General features: G+C 45.1%; 1 protein-coding gene across 5 annotated transcripts in view; it reads right to left on the reverse strand.

The window, feature by feature from the left end:
* Positions 1-733: 733 nt before the first annotated feature.
* The window catches only part of SYBU (syntabulin), a 112,949-nt gene continuing 95,395 nt past the window's right edge, over positions 734-18,287 (reverse strand). For all 5 annotated transcript variants that reach the window (XM_032415872.1, XM_032415874.1, XM_032415875.1 and 2 more), the window contains 4 exons: positions 12,256-12,358; positions 5,878-6,081; positions 4,241-4,390; positions 734-2,731 (listed from right to left, as the gene is read on the reverse strand). In XM_032415872.1, coding sequence (XP_032271763.1) covers positions 1,645-2,731; positions 4,241-4,390; positions 5,878-6,081; positions 12,256-12,358 — 1,544 coding nt within the window. In that variant the 3' untranslated portion in view covers positions 734-1,644. The remainder of the gene's footprint in view (positions 2,732-4,240; positions 4,391-5,877; positions 6,082-12,255; positions 12,359-18,287) is intronic.

Genomic DNA, 18,287 nt, shown 5'->3' on the forward strand with positions numbered 1-18,287 from the left:
ATGATCTTCTTCATTTGTAGGCATGTTCTGGGGCTTTTACAGACAGAACCTAAGCTCCCTGAGGGCAGAAGCCTTGTCTCCCTCCTTTAGTATTGATGGCTGATCTGGTAAAGTGCCTAGCACCCAGTATTTGTTGGATGAATTAATTCATTCAAAGGCTATTTTTAGAACCCCTACTATGTGCCACATACCGTTCTAAGTTCTTGATATACATCTGTGAACAAAAGAGGACACAGATCCCTACCCTCAGAAACCTAATACTTTAGTGGGAGAGATGGGCAATGATCAAGACAAGTAAATCAACTAAAAATACAATATGTTTAAAGGTGGTAAGTGCTAGAGAAGGAGAGTTTCTGGATGCAAACTTAGGATAGTCTCGTCTCTTTTTCCCTTTACAGTGGAAAAAACATTTGCTTCGCAGACACTTGAAATCCTGGCTTCTAAGGATGGAATTGTGAGTGGTTTATCTCTTTGGGGTTTAGCTCCCTTATCTGTAAAATAGAATAATACCCACCTCACAAATTTGGTGTGAGGAATAAATAAGGTAATATAAATCAAATATTATCTCGTCCTTCCCAGCCACCCACCCTCACCCTATTATTCCAAGGGGATGAAGCACACGGTATTAGTATGTTCTCCCTCTCTGTAACCTTAACATGCAACCCAACTTTTTTTGCAAATACTCAACACATCCTTAGCACATAAATATATGAACAAACAAGTGTATGGGTAATTTCAGAGCAAACAATCAAAGCTACTTTTATTCAGAAGCAATGCTTTTTTAAAGACAGTAGGAAACCTTCCCGTTTCTTTAATAATTTCCCCCCTTTCTCATTTCTTAATTCCATTTTTATAGACCCCTATTGACAAAGAAGAAAGGATCTATCCATTTAGTCTTTCTTACCATATATAGGAGTAAAACTAAGCAGATAATTATTTTATAGGAGGATAAAACATTTATTTAAATGGAAACACTAATCTTTATTTTCATCATGCTGAAGTGTGTGGTTACAAACAATTTCCAATAAAACGCTATATAATAAGCAAAAAATAAGTTAATACATAGTAAACTCACATACAGTTTCATCAATTAACAGGTTTAGGAACAAACAAGCCATTTTCCGACTCTGGAGCTACATTTATTAAAAAACTGCAAACACTCAAACCTTATCAACCCCAAGTAAGACACTAAGGAGCTATTCAAGACTTCTTCAAACCAATTACACGAATACAGTTTTATTTTTGGTTACAGTCCCCTGCTGTGCACAAGACCATTGGAATGCTGTAACAATTACACATTTTAAAAGGGCACAAAGCAAAGCAAGGAGCTAACATGCCAGCCTTACAGAAGCTGTCTTGAAAGTGCAAACTCTGCATTTTCTCTTCCTGAACCACTAGGATAAGCACGGGTACCTCGGACGACACGGCAGGGTCAGGAGCATGCTTTCTCTACCACTGGTGGGACATTTAACTTGAACCACGTCTCCATGCCTTTGAAGATACCTCCAGTTTTAAACAGTGAACAGGTGTCAACTAAATATAGTGCAAATCAAATACCGAGGAGCAAAACGACAGACTAGAGACCGCCCCAGGTCGACCCGCTGTCTCCCCGCCGGGCAGCACGCCCCACGGGACAACTTGGCTTCAGGTTTTGCCGTGGGAGGCGCTGCGGCGGAGCGAATGCAGGGCGACCACACAGCAGCCCCGCAGCAGCGCTCCGATGTTGTAGACGGGATCGGTCGCCCCTCTCTGAGTACTGAATGCCCACAGAACCGTGGGCACCACCGGGGCAGCCACGGCCAGGAGATCCACCAGGAAGCTGCTGCTCCAGTACTGCCTCCCGACGGCCCCCCGGGGCAGCGGGCGGACGCCGTCCAGTCTCTCCTCCGTGGAGCCTGCAAAATCCAGCTCTCTCATGAGGCGGTTTGCAGGGGCTTCCGTTCCCACCGCGGCGGACGGGGTCTCCCCGGGAGACAAAAGGATGGCGGAGTTGGGATTTCTTGGCGTTAGATCAACCAGGAATGCGGAGATGGCCTCGGGGAAGCTTTGTGTCGAGTCAGCCCCGGACTCATCAGGAGAGGCTGAGCCTGAGGGACAGGGGTCCTGGAGCTTGAGCACGTGCCGAATGAGCTCCGAGACCGCAGGGCTGTAGGGCACCACGTCGGTCTGCACGGCCCGCTCCACCAGCGCTCGGGCCTCTTCCTGGGCCCCGGCCCCAGGGGCTGATCGAAGAAGCTCCAGGTCGGGGGCCTCGGTGGTGGTGGTGGCGGCGGCCGTCACCATGCCATCAAACAGATCCGTGCCGTCGGCCATACCATCCCCCACCAGCAGCTCGCTGCCAGCCCCCTCCTCCATGCCCGGCGCCTCCAGAGACAGCCCATCCGCCATCTTGCCGAAAGGGGTGCTGGGGGGTAAGCTTTTCTCCGGGGAATCGCACGGGAAGTCCAGGCACAGTTCATCCCTCAGAGAGCCGCTGTGCGCCATCTCCATGCTCTGAAGCAGGGACTCCAGCTTCTTGTTTTGGATGTTTATGTCCACAAAATACTTCTGAATGCCTTTATCTTTATCCGCCAAGCTGCTCCGCATCGTTTCGATGACCTGTCGGAGCTGTTTGATCTCTTTCCTGGCTTCCTTCAGGGCCAGCTGGGCCTCCACGCGGTGGCACTCTTCCTCAATCCAGTCTTCCCTCATGCGGGCCAGCTGGGACTTGAGCTCCACGATCTCGCTCTCCCTGCGGCGAGAAGACGCGCGGCTAAGGGCACGGCGGCCGCCCGGCCGAGAGCCTGTGCTCTTCCCCTTGAAACGCAGAGGCTAAATCACTTCTGAGTTTTCCCTCACACGTATTAGCCAGGAACTGCCCCCCTTCATTGTAAAATAGCAAAATGATAATAACTAGACTCAGAATCAAAAATGCGACTGTTGGTTTTCTTCCTCTCTGAGTGCTCACTATCTGTCAGGCAGCACGCTAAGTATAGGCATTATCCTCTATTCAGTACTTAATATTTGAAATTTTGTTATGAGATCGCATTAGAGCTTCTTTGCCTGCTTGTACATCCATAGCCTACCCTTTCCTATGTCTACACTTTGTGGAAGGAAAGTTCGTTTCCCTTTTAATTACCCATCACAGACAGAAGGCAGACGGGTTAAGTTACGGCCTGCAGCAGTGTTCTGATCATGTAATAATCTGAAATTTTTTAAAATTAGAAAATGCTGCATGTTGCAAAGACTGTGTGAAAAGTTGATTATTCTGTCTCTTCTCAAGGTAAGAGGATGTGGGATCCATCCTACACTGAAGAAAATCCATCCCACTGTTTTAGATCCTTCACGGGACCCTATCTCAAGATCTGTGTCGAAAAGTTCTTCCTGACATATTTCTTCATAGTCGATGTAAATACAAGTCCTCATATTCTCAGTGGATATGAAGACCAGGCAGTGAGGATCCTGATATATATGAAGGGATGGTGTCAGTTTTGCTTCTCTTAGTTTAGATCTGAGTGTTCTCCAGTTCAATGCCTTCCCATGCTTCCCTGCCATGAGTGCTCAAACCCTCCCGCAGATTCTCAAATCATAAACAAAGACTTCCAGAAAGTAAGGTCTGACTCATGCTATCCTCCACCCTGAGTTCACAGCTACCCTGGTCAGAGCTCTGTCCAGCTATCCCAGAATGTTCCAGGGGAAAATCATTAAGCAGAAAATCTGGCCTGCCCCAAGATGTCAAAGGTCTTTTCTCTCCTAGATAAGATCTTGCAAGCATGGGCTGTTTTTTGGTTTTTGTTTTTTTACTTTAACACTTAGCCAAGAATAATGAACCTCTTCCTTCAGCACAGAAATAGCTTGGAGGAATCACAATACACACGGCCATCCACGCTCTGAGAGAGATAAACAGGGCTTAATAGGGCCCCCGTGTGTGACCCTTTCTGCTGGAAGTATGGGATTGTTCCTGTGAGTGTTCCTGCCATTTAAAAATAGCCACGCACACACCCAACACTTCATGTCAAAGCCGTACACACCCAGAAAAAGTAGGGGGCCCGCTCTAACCTGAGAGGGTCCCCTGAACTCCTGAAACACCAAATCATGCAGGAATACGAAAGGGCTCTTTTGAAAGACCGGTTTAGGGAATTTGGCAAAAATTCAAGGAAATCATTTTTCTTCTTTTCTATTTCTCTAGAGTGTGGACTTGTATTTCACTTTATGGAAAAAGAAACCGCCCTAAATCAGGGTGAAAGGAGTGCAGGTTCACCTTTCATGAAGTCGGCGCTCAGATTCCTTCAGCTTGGTCTTCAGGTGCCTCACTGTGACCTCTTTCTGCTGCAGAGGAGTCAAATATTGCTCTGGATTTGGGGGCTTAACACCATGATTTTCACCACAGGACATGTACCTTCCAGAGCGCCTGAAATAATCCAAGCAATGAAATGTTACGTCTTCTGTAAAAAAACAAAGTTAAGGCGAAGCTAACAGCTTGAGAAGGGATGGCGGCTGCGCGCTGGGGTCTTACACCTCCGTAACGCGTGCTTCCCTTGGGAAGGGCGACTGGACTCTACCTGCCCATCTCAGGACTGCGCATTACTTGGGAGACTGTGGGGAGGGTGTTTGTGGAGAGGGTGGAGGCAGTGGAGAGGGAAGATTTTCTATGGTTTAGGAATGACCTCATACAAAATAATGCACAATTGTGCACGGGCCTGCCTGTGGGTTCAGAGTACCACACTGTGAGATCAGAGGACAATGCGCGGGGCGGGCGCGAGGGAAGGCCAGCAGCGAGACGTCCTGACTTCCCACACAATGTGCTGCCGCCTAACATTCTGACTGTTAGGAGCTGGATTCAAAGGGTTCCGAGATCAATCCCCGCTGTGAGGGGGCCCATCTGGAGGAAAGTTTCCTTCTTCCAAAGCGAAAAGGCTACTCCACCGTCACCAGAGTGTGTTTTGTAAGAGAGGTGCCCTGGGTTCGAGAAAACGTCCTGAGCTGGAATGTCAGCCCCGCTCAGGCCTGGCCAAGTGCTGGGCATCCCTGCTGTACGAGGGCTGACGAACGAGAATGGCCACCCGGGAGGAGGAAGACTGAGGGAGGAGGGCTGGCAGCTTCCTCCCTGGCTCTGGAGCCAGCCCAGGCCGCTACACTCGCCCTGCTCCCCCATGAGCCTGCGCTCCGTCCAAGATGGCCTGTGTCCAGCTCCCAACCTTCTAGTGCTCCTGTTGTGGCCCCCTTGGTTGCATAGGTCCTTTTTTCCAGAACCTCCCGCCCTTCCCCCCCCACCCCACCGCCCCGGGACTAATTAATTCCTTGCTTGACCTTCAGATTTCATTTCAATGTCATTTCCTCACAGAGGCCTCCTCTGATCCCTCCAGACTGAGCTGGATCCCCTCCTGACCTCTTAAATACACATACAGCAACAGGTACTTGCAGAATAACCTGAAATGTGTTTTTGTCATTAGGTGAGCAATGTCTTTGGTATCCTCCGGGCAGTAAGCACAGGGACCCTCTCTGCCGTTCACTGTCCCATTCCCAGTGCTCTACAGGGTGCCTGGCACATCGTGGTACTCAACACGTATCTGATGTTTGAATGAACGGTGAACACGAGAGTGAGTCTTTCCTGTTCTGAGGGAAAGGTGTAGGTCCCTCCTACTGCCCTGTGCCACTTTTCCTCCCTGGCCAGTCACTCCTCGGACTGCCAAGCCTTAGCAGAAACTGCTTTGTGTTCTTTCTGCAGCTGCCCTTGAAGGATTCGCTGAGTGCAGGAAAGGAAAGAGAAGTGACTTACTACAGAGTAAGGCAGGCGCTCGAGAGTTGCATTACCTTTTTTTTTTTTTAAGTGTTTGAAAGAAAACTTACCGAGGAGGGCAAACTCCGAACCGGGAGCTGGAGATGAGCGGCACTCACCTCATGACTGGGCTGCCGTCGCTTCCTTTGTAGGAGCCGGAGTTGCTACTACTTGGGGAGGAAGGCGCGTAACTGGGATGGATGTTAACGGGACTCAGCTGATTCCTGCACAGCATGGACAGAAAGTCCTTCTCCCGTGGGGAGGGCGGGCTGTTGCCAGACTTGTATGACGAAGCTCCATTACTCCGCCCATGGGGACCTCGGCTGGGAGAAAAGCATGTAAAATGTTCACATGCTTGGGGCGACCAGGGCTCAAATGCTAATACTTGGCTCCGGCGTAAGGCTAGTTACAACTAAGGAAAGCCAATGTACAGAGTTGAAAGGGCAACATAATTACTTAGTGCAAACTGTCCTTACCAGCAGCCCTCTTCCCACCTGCCTGAGATTTCTTTCCTCTGCCATAAGCACAGGCAACCTCACCCTCTGCCGTTCGTGCAAATAGTTTCTGACCATAAAGCTGGTTTTGGATTAATCTCAATGCTTGTTAAGAGCACAACCCACATCAAATATTGATTTGGTTGAGGTTCCCTTTGAAGGCTGTTCCAGGACACCTGTTTCAGCTTAAACATGTTTGGGTTTGGTTCATGTTGGGGTAAGAAAACTAGGATGGTTCATTTGGAGTATGAGGAAAAAGGGGTTGTTGCCCACAAAGGAGGAAGAGAAAAGAGGACAGATGAACATAACAAATGTCTCAAGCCTATAGTTTTAACCACCTATTTTCTTTCCTTTTCTTTCCATGCTCCAATGACTGAACACAACCTTTATCATTTAACTGCTGAAATGTTGTAACAGCCCTCTCCTGGCTCCCTGGCCTGTCATCTTGCCCCCTCAGCAAGGAGGCTGATTTTCTGGCTGGAGTGGCCTTTCTAAAATGAAACCAGATATCACTGTCCTCAAAGCCATTCAATGGCTCCCCAGTGCCTCACGAGGTCCAATCCCACCTCCCCATCCAACCCATCCTTTACCACTCCTCCCTCTGTATTCCAGAATTCCAAACAACTTACAGTTTCCTGACGACTCACGCTCTCCAGCACCTTTATGTTTTTGAACTTATAATTTTCTCTGCCTAGAACATCCTCCTGCTCCCCACCCTAAGCCTTGGGATATTTCCGACTTCGAGACCAATGGGAGCCTACTCCAAGCAGCCTTCTCTGGCTTCTTCCTTCTCTAGGCTTGTGTACATGTGCCTCCTCGGTGGTCCCTAGTACTCTCTGCAAAAGTCCATTCTGGAATTTTTCTCGTGGCACCACAACCCCACACTGTGTGTCCTTCCTGCCAGACAAGGGCATTCCCAGGGCAGGAGCACAGTCTGTTCTGTCCCCACTGCTTCCTGGCACATGCTGGGAGCTCCCGAAACGATGACTAAATGGATAAACTGGGTCTGAGCCTTGGCGCCGCCACTTACTAGGAACTTAGGCAAGTGAGCTACTTAATACACAGGGACCCTAATAACCTTTCTTGTCTTCCTCACAGAGTTGATATGAATCAAAGAATGCAGGTGAGTGCATCTGATAAGATGTGAAAGGCAATTCAGCTGTAGGATATTATTACAGGATCAACTGGTTTGGACTTCCCTATTCACCTAGTTCCTGAGATTTGACACCCACTATGTAAGGAAGCCACCTGAGAATGTTGAAATTACTTAAATAGGATAAAAGTTCGGTGTCAGGAATATTTCTTGATGACATTACAAGAAAACAAAAGAGAACAAGATACCTGTCATACAGAAACACTGCTTTTTGACCATCCCCTCTTTGCAATTTCGATTACAGCTGCATCCGACAGACACATCTCAAGGAGAAACGCATGTAAACGTGAGCGTGCGTGTGGTATACGTGTACTTGGCTCCGAAACCGCACTCACTTAAAACCAAATGCAATTTCAACTAGCTGTCAACCCAGGAAATCACATATAAATGAAACATCACCAAATTCTAAAGTTAAAAAGTTCTTTCCTTTTGAAATCACCCAGATAGACTCTGCCTCCTTTTTGTGAGAAGGGGACACTTTATATGGAACAGATGGGCTGATGGCTTTGTGACAGACCAACTCCAGCAGCCAGTGGTGCTGGGCTGAGCAGCAGAAAAGAACACGGGCTCTGGCTTCGATCCCCTTCTCCACACTTCACTTCTGAGCCTACTCCAGCCGGCCTGCCCATTTCTGAATGTGACAGTGAGACATATGCAGGGTTAACCACCACAAGTCAGGACGGAGAGTAAAGAGCTAGCCCTGAGTTTGACCTGGGCAATTCTCTTCTGAGTTGACCTTCACCAACGACCTTCTGAGACCCCAGCCCTGTTCCAGATGCTTTAGGGGCACATACTTCATTTTGACCATCATGCTATAAAGCTGGTACAATTATTACCTCTCATTTACATTATGTGGACTAGTCAGTTATGTGAAGTAACTGAGGTTCAGGGAAAAATCTGGTCCAAGAACACACAGCCGAACGAAGATCTAAATACAGATGTTTTAATTCTACAGAAATGTCTCCTTCCTACTTTACACAAATAGGAGATATTATTCGGGGCTTGTAAACAGGTATGTTAGGTGCTGGCTATGGATGTGGTTATCACCTGAAGAATTCACCACTGACTTTTACTGCGGTGCAGTCACTAAGGTACAAATGAAATTAGATGGGTATTTTGAAGAACTCATCTGCTATACTGAATAAAGCAAAATCTCTTCAAGTATTAAACACTACTAAAGTACAGTCAAATCTTCAAATATATTTCAGGAAATGAGTGGTTAGACCATAATAACTGACTTTTAAAAAAGAAACTACATGCTTAAAAGTATCAGTCCTGTTCCTTACATTTAGTTCAGTTCAAATGCTAGCACATAGGGGTAAAAAGTCATTGCAAAACATTTTCAAGAAGAGGCCAGGGTTCCATGTTTGCCGTGGCCATGGCCAGGCAAATCCCATGCTACCTTCCTCAGCCCACCCTAAACCCCTTGGTGTGGTGGACAAGAAGAATGCAGTCCACCAAGAGGAGACAGAATTCTGCTGACCCTGTCCCTTCCTGCACACCTGAACACAGTAAATGGAAATGAAGAGAAAGAGAAGGGAACCTTACAAGGGGTCCAGGTGAATTTCTATCCGCCCCCCCCCCCCCCCCCGCCCCCGACGTTGTCCTTTACTTCAAGGCAACATTACTATCATTGTCATCACCATGATCACTGTTATGGGCTGAATCGTGCCCCCCCCAATTCATAATGTGGAAGTCCCAACCCCCAGTCCCTAAGAATGTGACTATATTTGGAAACATGGCTTTTAAGAAAGGTAATTAAATCCAATTAAATCCTATTCCAATTTGACTAGTGTCCTTATAAGAAGAGGAAACGTGGACAGAGGCCCAGAGAAAGGTTCTGTTGTAGAAGCAGAGATAAGATGGCCATCACTAAGCCAAGGAGAGAGGCTTCCAAAGAAGCCAATCCTGCTGACACCTGGATCTTGGACTTCTAGCCTCCAGAATTGTGAGAAGGTGAATTCCTGCTGTGTGAGCCCCCCAGTCTGTGATATTTTGTGATGGCAGCCTGAGCAAACTAAGATGATCATCATCACCACCGTCATCATCTTCATTATTATGTCCATCGGTATTATTTTTATCAGTACTAATGAAAATATTCATTTATGACCCTTTTACAAAATTCTGGGCACCATGTTAAGCACTCATACATTAGCTCATTTAACTCAGTGAGGTGGATGCCACTAATACCCCCATTTTCCAGAACAGTAAGGCTTGGGGCTCTGGCTCATGTACATAATAAGTAATGGAGGATAAACTCAAGCCCACGTCTGACTCCAAATTCCAAATTTTTTTTTTCCTTCTCACTTCTATCTGCCCTTGGTCAGATTAGGATTTTAGTTTAAGAAAGAGAATTCCTCAGGGGCGCCTGGATGGCGCATTTGGTTAAGTGTCCAGCTCTTGGTTTTGGCTCAGGTCATGAACTCACGGTATTGGAATTGAGCCCTCAGCTCAGTCTGGAGTCTGCTTAAGACTCTCCTTCTTCCTCTGTCCCTCCCCTCTCTCTCTCTCTCTAAAATAAATAAATAAATCTTTAAAAAAGAGAGAGAGAGAATTCCTCAGAAATGTCAGCAGAGTTGGTCTTCTGTAAGAAGAGATCATTTGCAAATCTTTACGTTTTGTTTTTAAAATCCAATCAAAAATATTCTCACCAACTCCACCTGTCATTTATTTTTCCCACCCCTTCACCAAATGTTCCTACTCGCCTTCCTCCCAGGAGCTAATTCTCCACAGAGAAAATTCATTTATTATAGGAGGAGCAAGCCATTTAAAAGGATCATAAGCTATTACACAGTTTGGCAAGGATACCCGACGCATCTCGAGGAGTCGCCCTCAATGCACCGTCCTGTAGAACACAAAAATTCTGTGAAACGCCCGAGATATCCCATCACAGAAATCTACTGACTGTGCTCTGTGCCTGGGCCAGATTAAAAAAAAAAAGTGAGGATAATGGATAGAACACTGCCAATTCCAATTTTCCATCTATTAAGCATGTATCTGATTTGCACATAATTCTATTTAGCTATTTTATGTTTAACATCAATTTTTAGTCACTTGGAGAAACCACGGATTCCAGACTAGATGATTTTCTCTAAGTCACTCAGTATTGTTGACATTACCTTGGAATTTAACCACAAACACAAATTCTTTTGAGATGCTTAATAAAATTGGCTTCTTTGACAGGCCATTTCTTTTTTCTCTTGCTCTCTGTTCTTTGATACCTTGTACTATAGGTATGTGCCAATTTTCTTGAATGGGTTAGAAAAATGGTTTATTCTCAGAGCAAGCCACAACTGATTTACACAGAAAATGTTCATATTCATATTCTGTGATCCCAGAGGTACTTTATATCCAAAGTAGATTGTGTTTGGGGATAGAAAAACTGTGCTTTTTCATTGTGGACTTCACTCTTTTGTTACAGGTTTGTCTGGCTTCAGCTTTATTTTTAACGATAAAACTGTGCACTAGGGTGTCTCAGAGGTCCCTTTATAAACATCAGCTAAATGTTCTGCTTACTGAAGAGACATGGGAAATATTTGCTTGTTGAATCCTGGGAATGCAAGTTTTTAGAAACTAATCAGTTTTTCTCCATGAAGGGACCTTAAAAATTATGTGGTCCGACCCTCTTTTTACAAACTTGGACACTGTGGCCCAGGAAAGTCAAGTGATTTGCCCAAAATCTAAAGACAAATCATCCTCAGAGGTCTTGCTTCTCACTCCATTGAATTGTTCGGGTCCCTGGCTCAGAGCTCACTGTATCACAGAGGTCTCCTGGAACCACCCCATCCAAAACATACCGTACATCCCATTACTCTCAATATCCTTTCTCTGTGTGCTTTTAAAAATAATTATATTATGTATTTATTGTCTTTCTTTTCCTACTAGAATGAATGTAATTTCCACGAAGTTTTGTTTACTGCCGTATCTCCAGAACCTCATAATAGATGCTCAATAAATACCTGTTGAATGAATAAAGTCACGGATAGCAGGAGAGAATCCTGGGCTTACCACCTTTCCCATCAAACGTGAATGATAGCTTATGATTTCCCACAGTCCCTCTCTTCTCCCAACCCAAATCCACGGTGAACACCTGTTGATGCTCTCTATGCTCCAAGCACCGACCCACACTTTATGCGTATTAGCTAATTTAATCCTAACAATAAACTCTCTGAAGTGGGTATGACTATAGCCCTATTTTAGAAATGAGGAAACTGAGGCACAGAGAAGTTAAGCAACTTGTTCAGGGCCACACAGCCTGTCGATGATAGAGCTGGCATTCACACCCAGGCAGCCGGGCTCTGGCATCCGCATCCGGACCTATTCTGCTCTAATGCCTCCTATGGCCGTGGCCACCCGTCTATGAGCTTTATTCTCTTTTCACCCCTTCCCCAAGTGAATGCTGGGAGGAGTCAGGGCTCACTATCTCTTTCACGAGGATAAAAGGCAAACTCAGCTAGAGGAAAGAAATGGTGAAGTCAGAGGCTTCACGGCTAAGAGATGATAGATTCATGAAGGGCAGGCAGGTAGGAAGTGCAGACTGCGAGCCTGATACCAGGTAAGTACACAGGTGAGTGAGGGAAGGGGAAGGGAGAGAGGGATGACTGGCCACACAGCCAAGGCCCGGATGAGAGAGGCCCCGGGCGGACACACCCTGGCCAAGCGCTGTGAGCACCTTGGTAAGACAGTGAAAAGTTCCGATTGCAAATCATTACGAAAAGCAAAACCTGCTCACTGAATAATAACAAAATATGAACCGACAGACATCCAGGTGGTTCCGCAGAAGCATAAAGTACAGGTAAGTCACCTGTGTAAAGCCTCTGACTGATTACAGAGCAGGAAACCGTGCCTACTTGCGTGAAAAAGAGGACCGCTTGCTTCCCGCCGCAGACATATGGACCTCAGGGGCCGAAATGCTGCCCGTGCTGCTCGAGGAGCTAAAATCCGCTTCACTACCTGAAAAACAAGGGGGGGTGGGGGGAGAAAGGCATGAGGGAAAGGAACTTGAGAACACGCTGGCCCCTTCCCTGCCTGCCCCCCCCCCCCCCCCCGCCCCCGTTCCCGGCTCCCGCACGGGCACACTCTAGCTCAGCGAGTGGCAGGATCCCAGAGCCTCCCGGCTCTCAGCCCTTTCCTCAAAGCAAACAAGAGAAGGGGCGAGAACGACGACATCATTTCATAAACACAACTCAGAAGCACAGCGAGGCTGATTTCATAAAGACCGATCTTCCGGCGGACAATCCACACGGGCCTCGGTGGGGGCAGAAGCGCGCGCCTCGCCCTGTGCGTCCGCGTCCGGGGCCCTCCCTCGGCGACAGGCGCGCGGCGACCCAAACTTCAGGCAGAAGGAAAAGCATGCTCGTCAGTCCCAAAGCCAGTCTTCCGGGAAAGCTTATCTTGGGGCTTCTGCAGTCGGCTGGCCGTGCTTGAATCTGGCCCGTTCGGGACTGGAGAGAGTCGGCCAGTGAGAAGCGGTGGGGAAGAGCGCCTGGGCCCCAGATACGGGCTTGCACCGGCGCGGTCTGGGGAGCGGCTCTGACTGCGGCCGCTGTTTTTCTAGTAAGAACACAGCCTTCACGAAAAGCCGGATTTGAACATTTCCAAACAGGCAGCGACAGAGATGGAAACTGGGGGTTTTCCTGATATGTGACATTTTAGTTGCAGGGATGGGGAGGGAGGTTGTTCATTAGTTTACAAAAATCACATTACATTTTGCGTACAGACTACAGATTGTTATGTAATTAGGAACATGCTGTGTGGCAGAATAATTAATACAAATTCATTTCCAACAAAAAAATACATGGTTCTGAAACGGTAGTAACAGAACTATTCCATGGATTGCCTGGGGGAGTGAAGGAGTGTGGAAGAGGCCAAAGAGAACAAGTGGGAAGAAGGAAGAGAGGATTTTTTAAAAACGTAAAATTCCATATGCTTTTGGAAAATTAATCTAGGTATACGATTTTATTTGACCTTCTCTCTCAACTCCTACAACAGTTTGTGACTTTTCTGGTCTAGAACCCAGAGCCAGCTCACATTTCTGGGTTGAGGAAAATAGGAACAATCTAAATCCTTTGAGTTTCTAACAAGCAGTGAACAATAATTATCATCACAATAATAACTATTTATTGAGTGCCTACTAGGCACCAGGCCCTCTAGGACACATTTTCTATTCTTTGTATCTGTTAATCTTGATAACTCTGTAAGGCAGACATTAATCTCGCTATTCTACTACTGAAGAAATCAAAACCAAGATGATAGATGTCCAAGGCTTGTGGGGGACAAATCCTGGTCAGGACCAAGTCTCCATGCCACTTCTCCCCATACCATGCTGCATCCTCAGGAAGGCAGTGGGAAGAAAGAGGGGCACCAGGGAGGTTCCTGGATACACTATATACCCCCATCTCCCTAACGGCCAAGATGACCCATTGGTACAAGATGCAGCCAGACTGGCCCACTGGTGAACAGATCCTCTCACTGACAGGTTTTATTAGTTTTGCAAGAAGAAAAGACAATGGCGAGGCAGAGAGAGAAAAATCCCTTCCCCGGCTCCCAGGACCTCTCTGGAAGTTCAGCCTCTTCTGGGAAAGACACCAAAAATGACCCCTTAGCACAGATGACAGCAGTGAATCCTAATTCCCAGAAGAATTCCGGAAGAATTAGGGTGGCAGTTTATCAGGACTGAGCGTGGCTATTCCTTCCGGATTTCAGAGACTCTGTCTAATGTTGTAATGAACTCCCCAATTGTAATTAGTTGCCTCTGAGTAATGCACTGGTTAAACTGTAGTATTTTACAATCACAAGGATTCAAGATTGGTAGTGCTATCCAGCAATATGCTAGTCCTGACAGCCTAATTCCACCAGCCTCGTCTGCTGGTAAATTATCAGGTTGGTTATTAAGTGATAAAGGCAGACAATTTTCAAAAATAGATGCAGTGGTTGCAGCCACCAGGTTTGAGATATTATTTTCTAGCATAAGATTATGACTCTGAAACACTCAATTTTCATTCCTTAAAAGAAACGCAAAACCCCATCAATTATAACTTAACTGCCTGAATAAAAACAGAAATTCTAGAACAGAAACAGACCAGACAACTGCTGAAAATCCATTGTTTCCTCAGGATGCCTTTGATCTGTGCTAATTATGTACCCTGAACTGAAGGGACAAGTTTGCTCTACACTTTATTGCTACTGGAACTCGACGTATTGACTCTTATGTATGGGCTGGGCCCAAGTTTGTTCCTATACTTCTCCAACTTACCTTCTGAAAGAGGTTAGGAGACTCATTCAGGGTACCCAGCGGCGGCAATCAGGACTGAGTAATAGGATAGAGAGAAACGTCTATGCTACTTAGGCCATTTCACTTTGCTATGTTTTAAAATATATTTCCAGTTTGGTTAATGCAAGGTAAAGTCAATACACTCTTTTTAGGGGATACACAGAAATGTCAATTGTACTACATCATCTGATATACATACTCTTACCATTTACTAAGCACGATAACTAAGAGGAAGACTGGAGGTCTGAAAGCCCCCCGTTTATCAGCTGGCAACAAAGACTCAAGGAAGGAGAGGCATCCTCTATTCATTTCCTTTAAACAGTGTGTGCAACTAGGTTATTGCTCTGGGGCTGTAGCTCAACGCTCATCGGTATTATTCAAATCATACAAAGACAGTACCTAACCTAAAAACACAGGCCCTGCGTCAGACAGCACGGGTTCAAATCCCACCACTACCACTCACTAGATGGGGGGGGCCTTTAGGCAAGTTACTTCACCTTTCTGCACTTCTGTTTCTAAATTTGTTACATGGAGATGATAATCATGGATTCTGCCTCTTAAGGTTATTTTAAGCAAGGAACGTGTGTGTGTGTGTGTATACAAACACAGGCATACACACACACACACACACAAAGCACTTGATCCCTTGTAAGGTCTCAATAAATGTTAGCCATTACTCTTCTTCTGCAGGGGTTAAAAAGACAACTGTTATTACACATTTCCTTTGTAGAAAATTTAGAAAATAGCAGTGATCCGTAGGACAAAATGTAGTCTATTATTTCATCACCAAAAAATAACTAAAGTTAACCTTTTGGTATATAATTACTCAGCATTCCTAGTTAATACATTACTATGTAACTTAATTGCTTTTCTTTTAATATGTGAATATCTTCAAAATATAGTACATTTTGGGTTTTTTTAGACATACATATTTTTAAGATTTATTTATTTGAGAGAGAGAGCAAGGGGAGGGGCAGAGGGAGAGGGAGAGAGAAACTCAAGCAGACTCTGCACTGAGTGTGGAGTATGAAGCAGAGCTGGATCTCACAACCCTGAGATCATGACCTGAGAGGAAACCAAGAGTCGGATGCTTAACCGACTGAGCCACCCAGGTGCCCCTACGTTGTGTTTTATTAAATCAATGAGTATATAGGCTATGTTCAATTTTTCTATTATTAGTAACAAACAGCATGTGCCAGAAAACATCCTAAGCATATTTACATATTAACTCATTTATTTCTTATGATAGTACAGACCCTGTGAATTTGGGACAATTATCAGTCCTTGTTACAGATGAGGCAGAGAAGTTGAGTGACATGCACAAGGTGGTACAACTATCAAGAAGTGGAGGCAAGACTTGTACCAAGGCCAAGAAGACTCCCCGCTGACCTGGGAGCCCGATGCAGGGCTCGATCCCAGGTCCCTGAGATCATGACCTGAGCCAAAGGCAGACGCTTAACGACTGAGCCACCCACCTGCCCCCTTGTCTGCTATTCTTTAGAATAAACGCCTCAGACTGTTTAAGCCAAAGGATATGCTCAATTTCAAGAAATTTAATATATATTGCATCATACGTATTTTCGGATGGCATTAGCCTAAAGCAGTTTTTGTGCTAAAGAACGTGTTTGCCTCTGTGTGCTGTGTGTAGATACATGAATGCAAATCTCTGATGTCACCAAGAATATTCCGAAAGAGCACAGGACACAATATTTGGCCGTTGTAGACTTGTGTTTGAACAGCTGAAGTGAGTTTTAAATGCCTAAGTTATCCTCATCGATACTGTCTCCGATCAGCTGCTGGAGTTGGTGGAGCAGGATTCCAGGACTGAAAGGGGTGGATGAACTTGCTGACCTTTACCTCATGATGCCCATGTCTTGGTGACTACACGTCCTATAGCAAAAGGCACTCTCCAACCAGTGAGCTCCCTGGCCTCCAGAAGCTCTGGTGGCTTTTGTTTGTAGTACTGCTGGATTCTCTGGAGAGGCATGACTCTTTTTCATAACATTAGGGTAATAAGCATTCTGTGCATGTGATGGTAAGGCCAGGAATTAGAGAAGGAAGGAAAATTGGAAAGAACAAGGGTATGTGCAAAAACTGATAACTAGACTTATTTTTTTGAAACACTGCCTGCGATCTGGTCTCTTAGGACATTATTATTTTTTGCTTTCAGGAGACTATGGAGTCCTCAGACGTCAGAACATGACAAGCCTCTGAAAACAGAGTCTACTAAGCTGTGTTAAGCCATTCTAAACCACTGATTGAAGCAACCCCAAACTTTCCTTTATTCTTTGTCACCACAAAGCTATCAAATTAATTCAGGCTGGCCACCTACATCCCCACCTCAAATAGAGGCAGCAAATTAAAAAAGGAAAAAACAAAAACAAAAACATAGTTCCCTATCCCTTCATCCTCCCCTCCTCCCCCAACACACACACACAGATAAACAGATCTTTTATTTAAAGGTCTCTAGGGAGGAGAGGAGCCATTTCCACTGAAGCCAAGCAGAGCTATTAAGGAGCAGCTGGGGCAGTGGACACATGTAATTACAGAAGACACTATTTACCAAAAAAAAAAAAAAAGAAGCTTCTCTAAAGTAGATTCGGTGGAACAGACTCTTAGCTGCGAAGCTCTGGAGCACCCAGCCAGTGAATCCAATACATGCTTCACAAACTAAACAGGATTTTTGTTTTAGTTTCTGCAAACTATTCTCTAAAACCCCTATAGGTATTTATCTTAGAAAAGGAATATTTGATCAAAAGATCAATAAACTGATGGAAAATATATACACAGGTTTTCTTGCATTTCAGAACAGAGGTCTTTCTGAAAAACTGTAAATATCATTTTCATTTGTTTCGTAATTTCAGAAAGGATTTATCTTCATTATGATTGATGTTCAATGGATGGAGAACCACCATAAGCTTAAAAGCATATATATATATATATATACACACACACAAACAAAAGGAAGTTCATATTTAAAGTATTTGGAGAATAGTTTTGTATTGAAAAATCTGACTACATAACAGCAAAACTGCTTATGGGAAAATAGCAGTCAAAGAAAATAATAAACTGAAAGAAAATATTTATAACATATGACACACAAAGGGCCAATCTCCTTAATTTACCAAAAACTCATACAAATTAGAAAAAAAAAAAAAAACGAACAGAAAAATGGGCAAAGGACATGAACAGGCAGATGGCAGATAAAGAAAAATACATGACCAATACATATGAATAGCCATTCAATCTCATATATAGCACTAAAAAATGTAAATGTAAACAAGGAGATTTTTTCAGTTACCAGATTGGCAAAAAATTTAAAAATCTAAGTTTGAGAATACTAGTTCTATTGAAGGTTTGAGAAAAACACTCTGATAAAAGTCAGCAAGAGTGTGAGGAGAAATTTCTCCTGCACATGAGCATCGAACAAACAACCTAAATGCCCATCAACGATGACTGCTGAAGTCAGGTGGTACAGTCCACCTAGGAGAATACCTATCATGACAAGGAGTGACATGAACCTGTACGTGCTGGAGTGAAAACATCTCGAAGCCCTGTTGCTAGATAAGAAAAACAAGATGCAGAATAGTGGGTGTGGCATGTCGGCTT

The sequence above is a fragment of the Phoca vitulina genome, unplaced genomic scaffold, assembly GCF_004348235.1.
Source record: "Phoca vitulina isolate PV1807 unplaced genomic scaffold, GSC_HSeal_1.0 scaffold18, whole genome shotgun sequence".
In the NCBI taxonomy this organism is placed as follows: domain Eukaryota; kingdom Metazoa; phylum Chordata; class Mammalia; order Carnivora; family Phocidae; genus Phoca; species Phoca vitulina.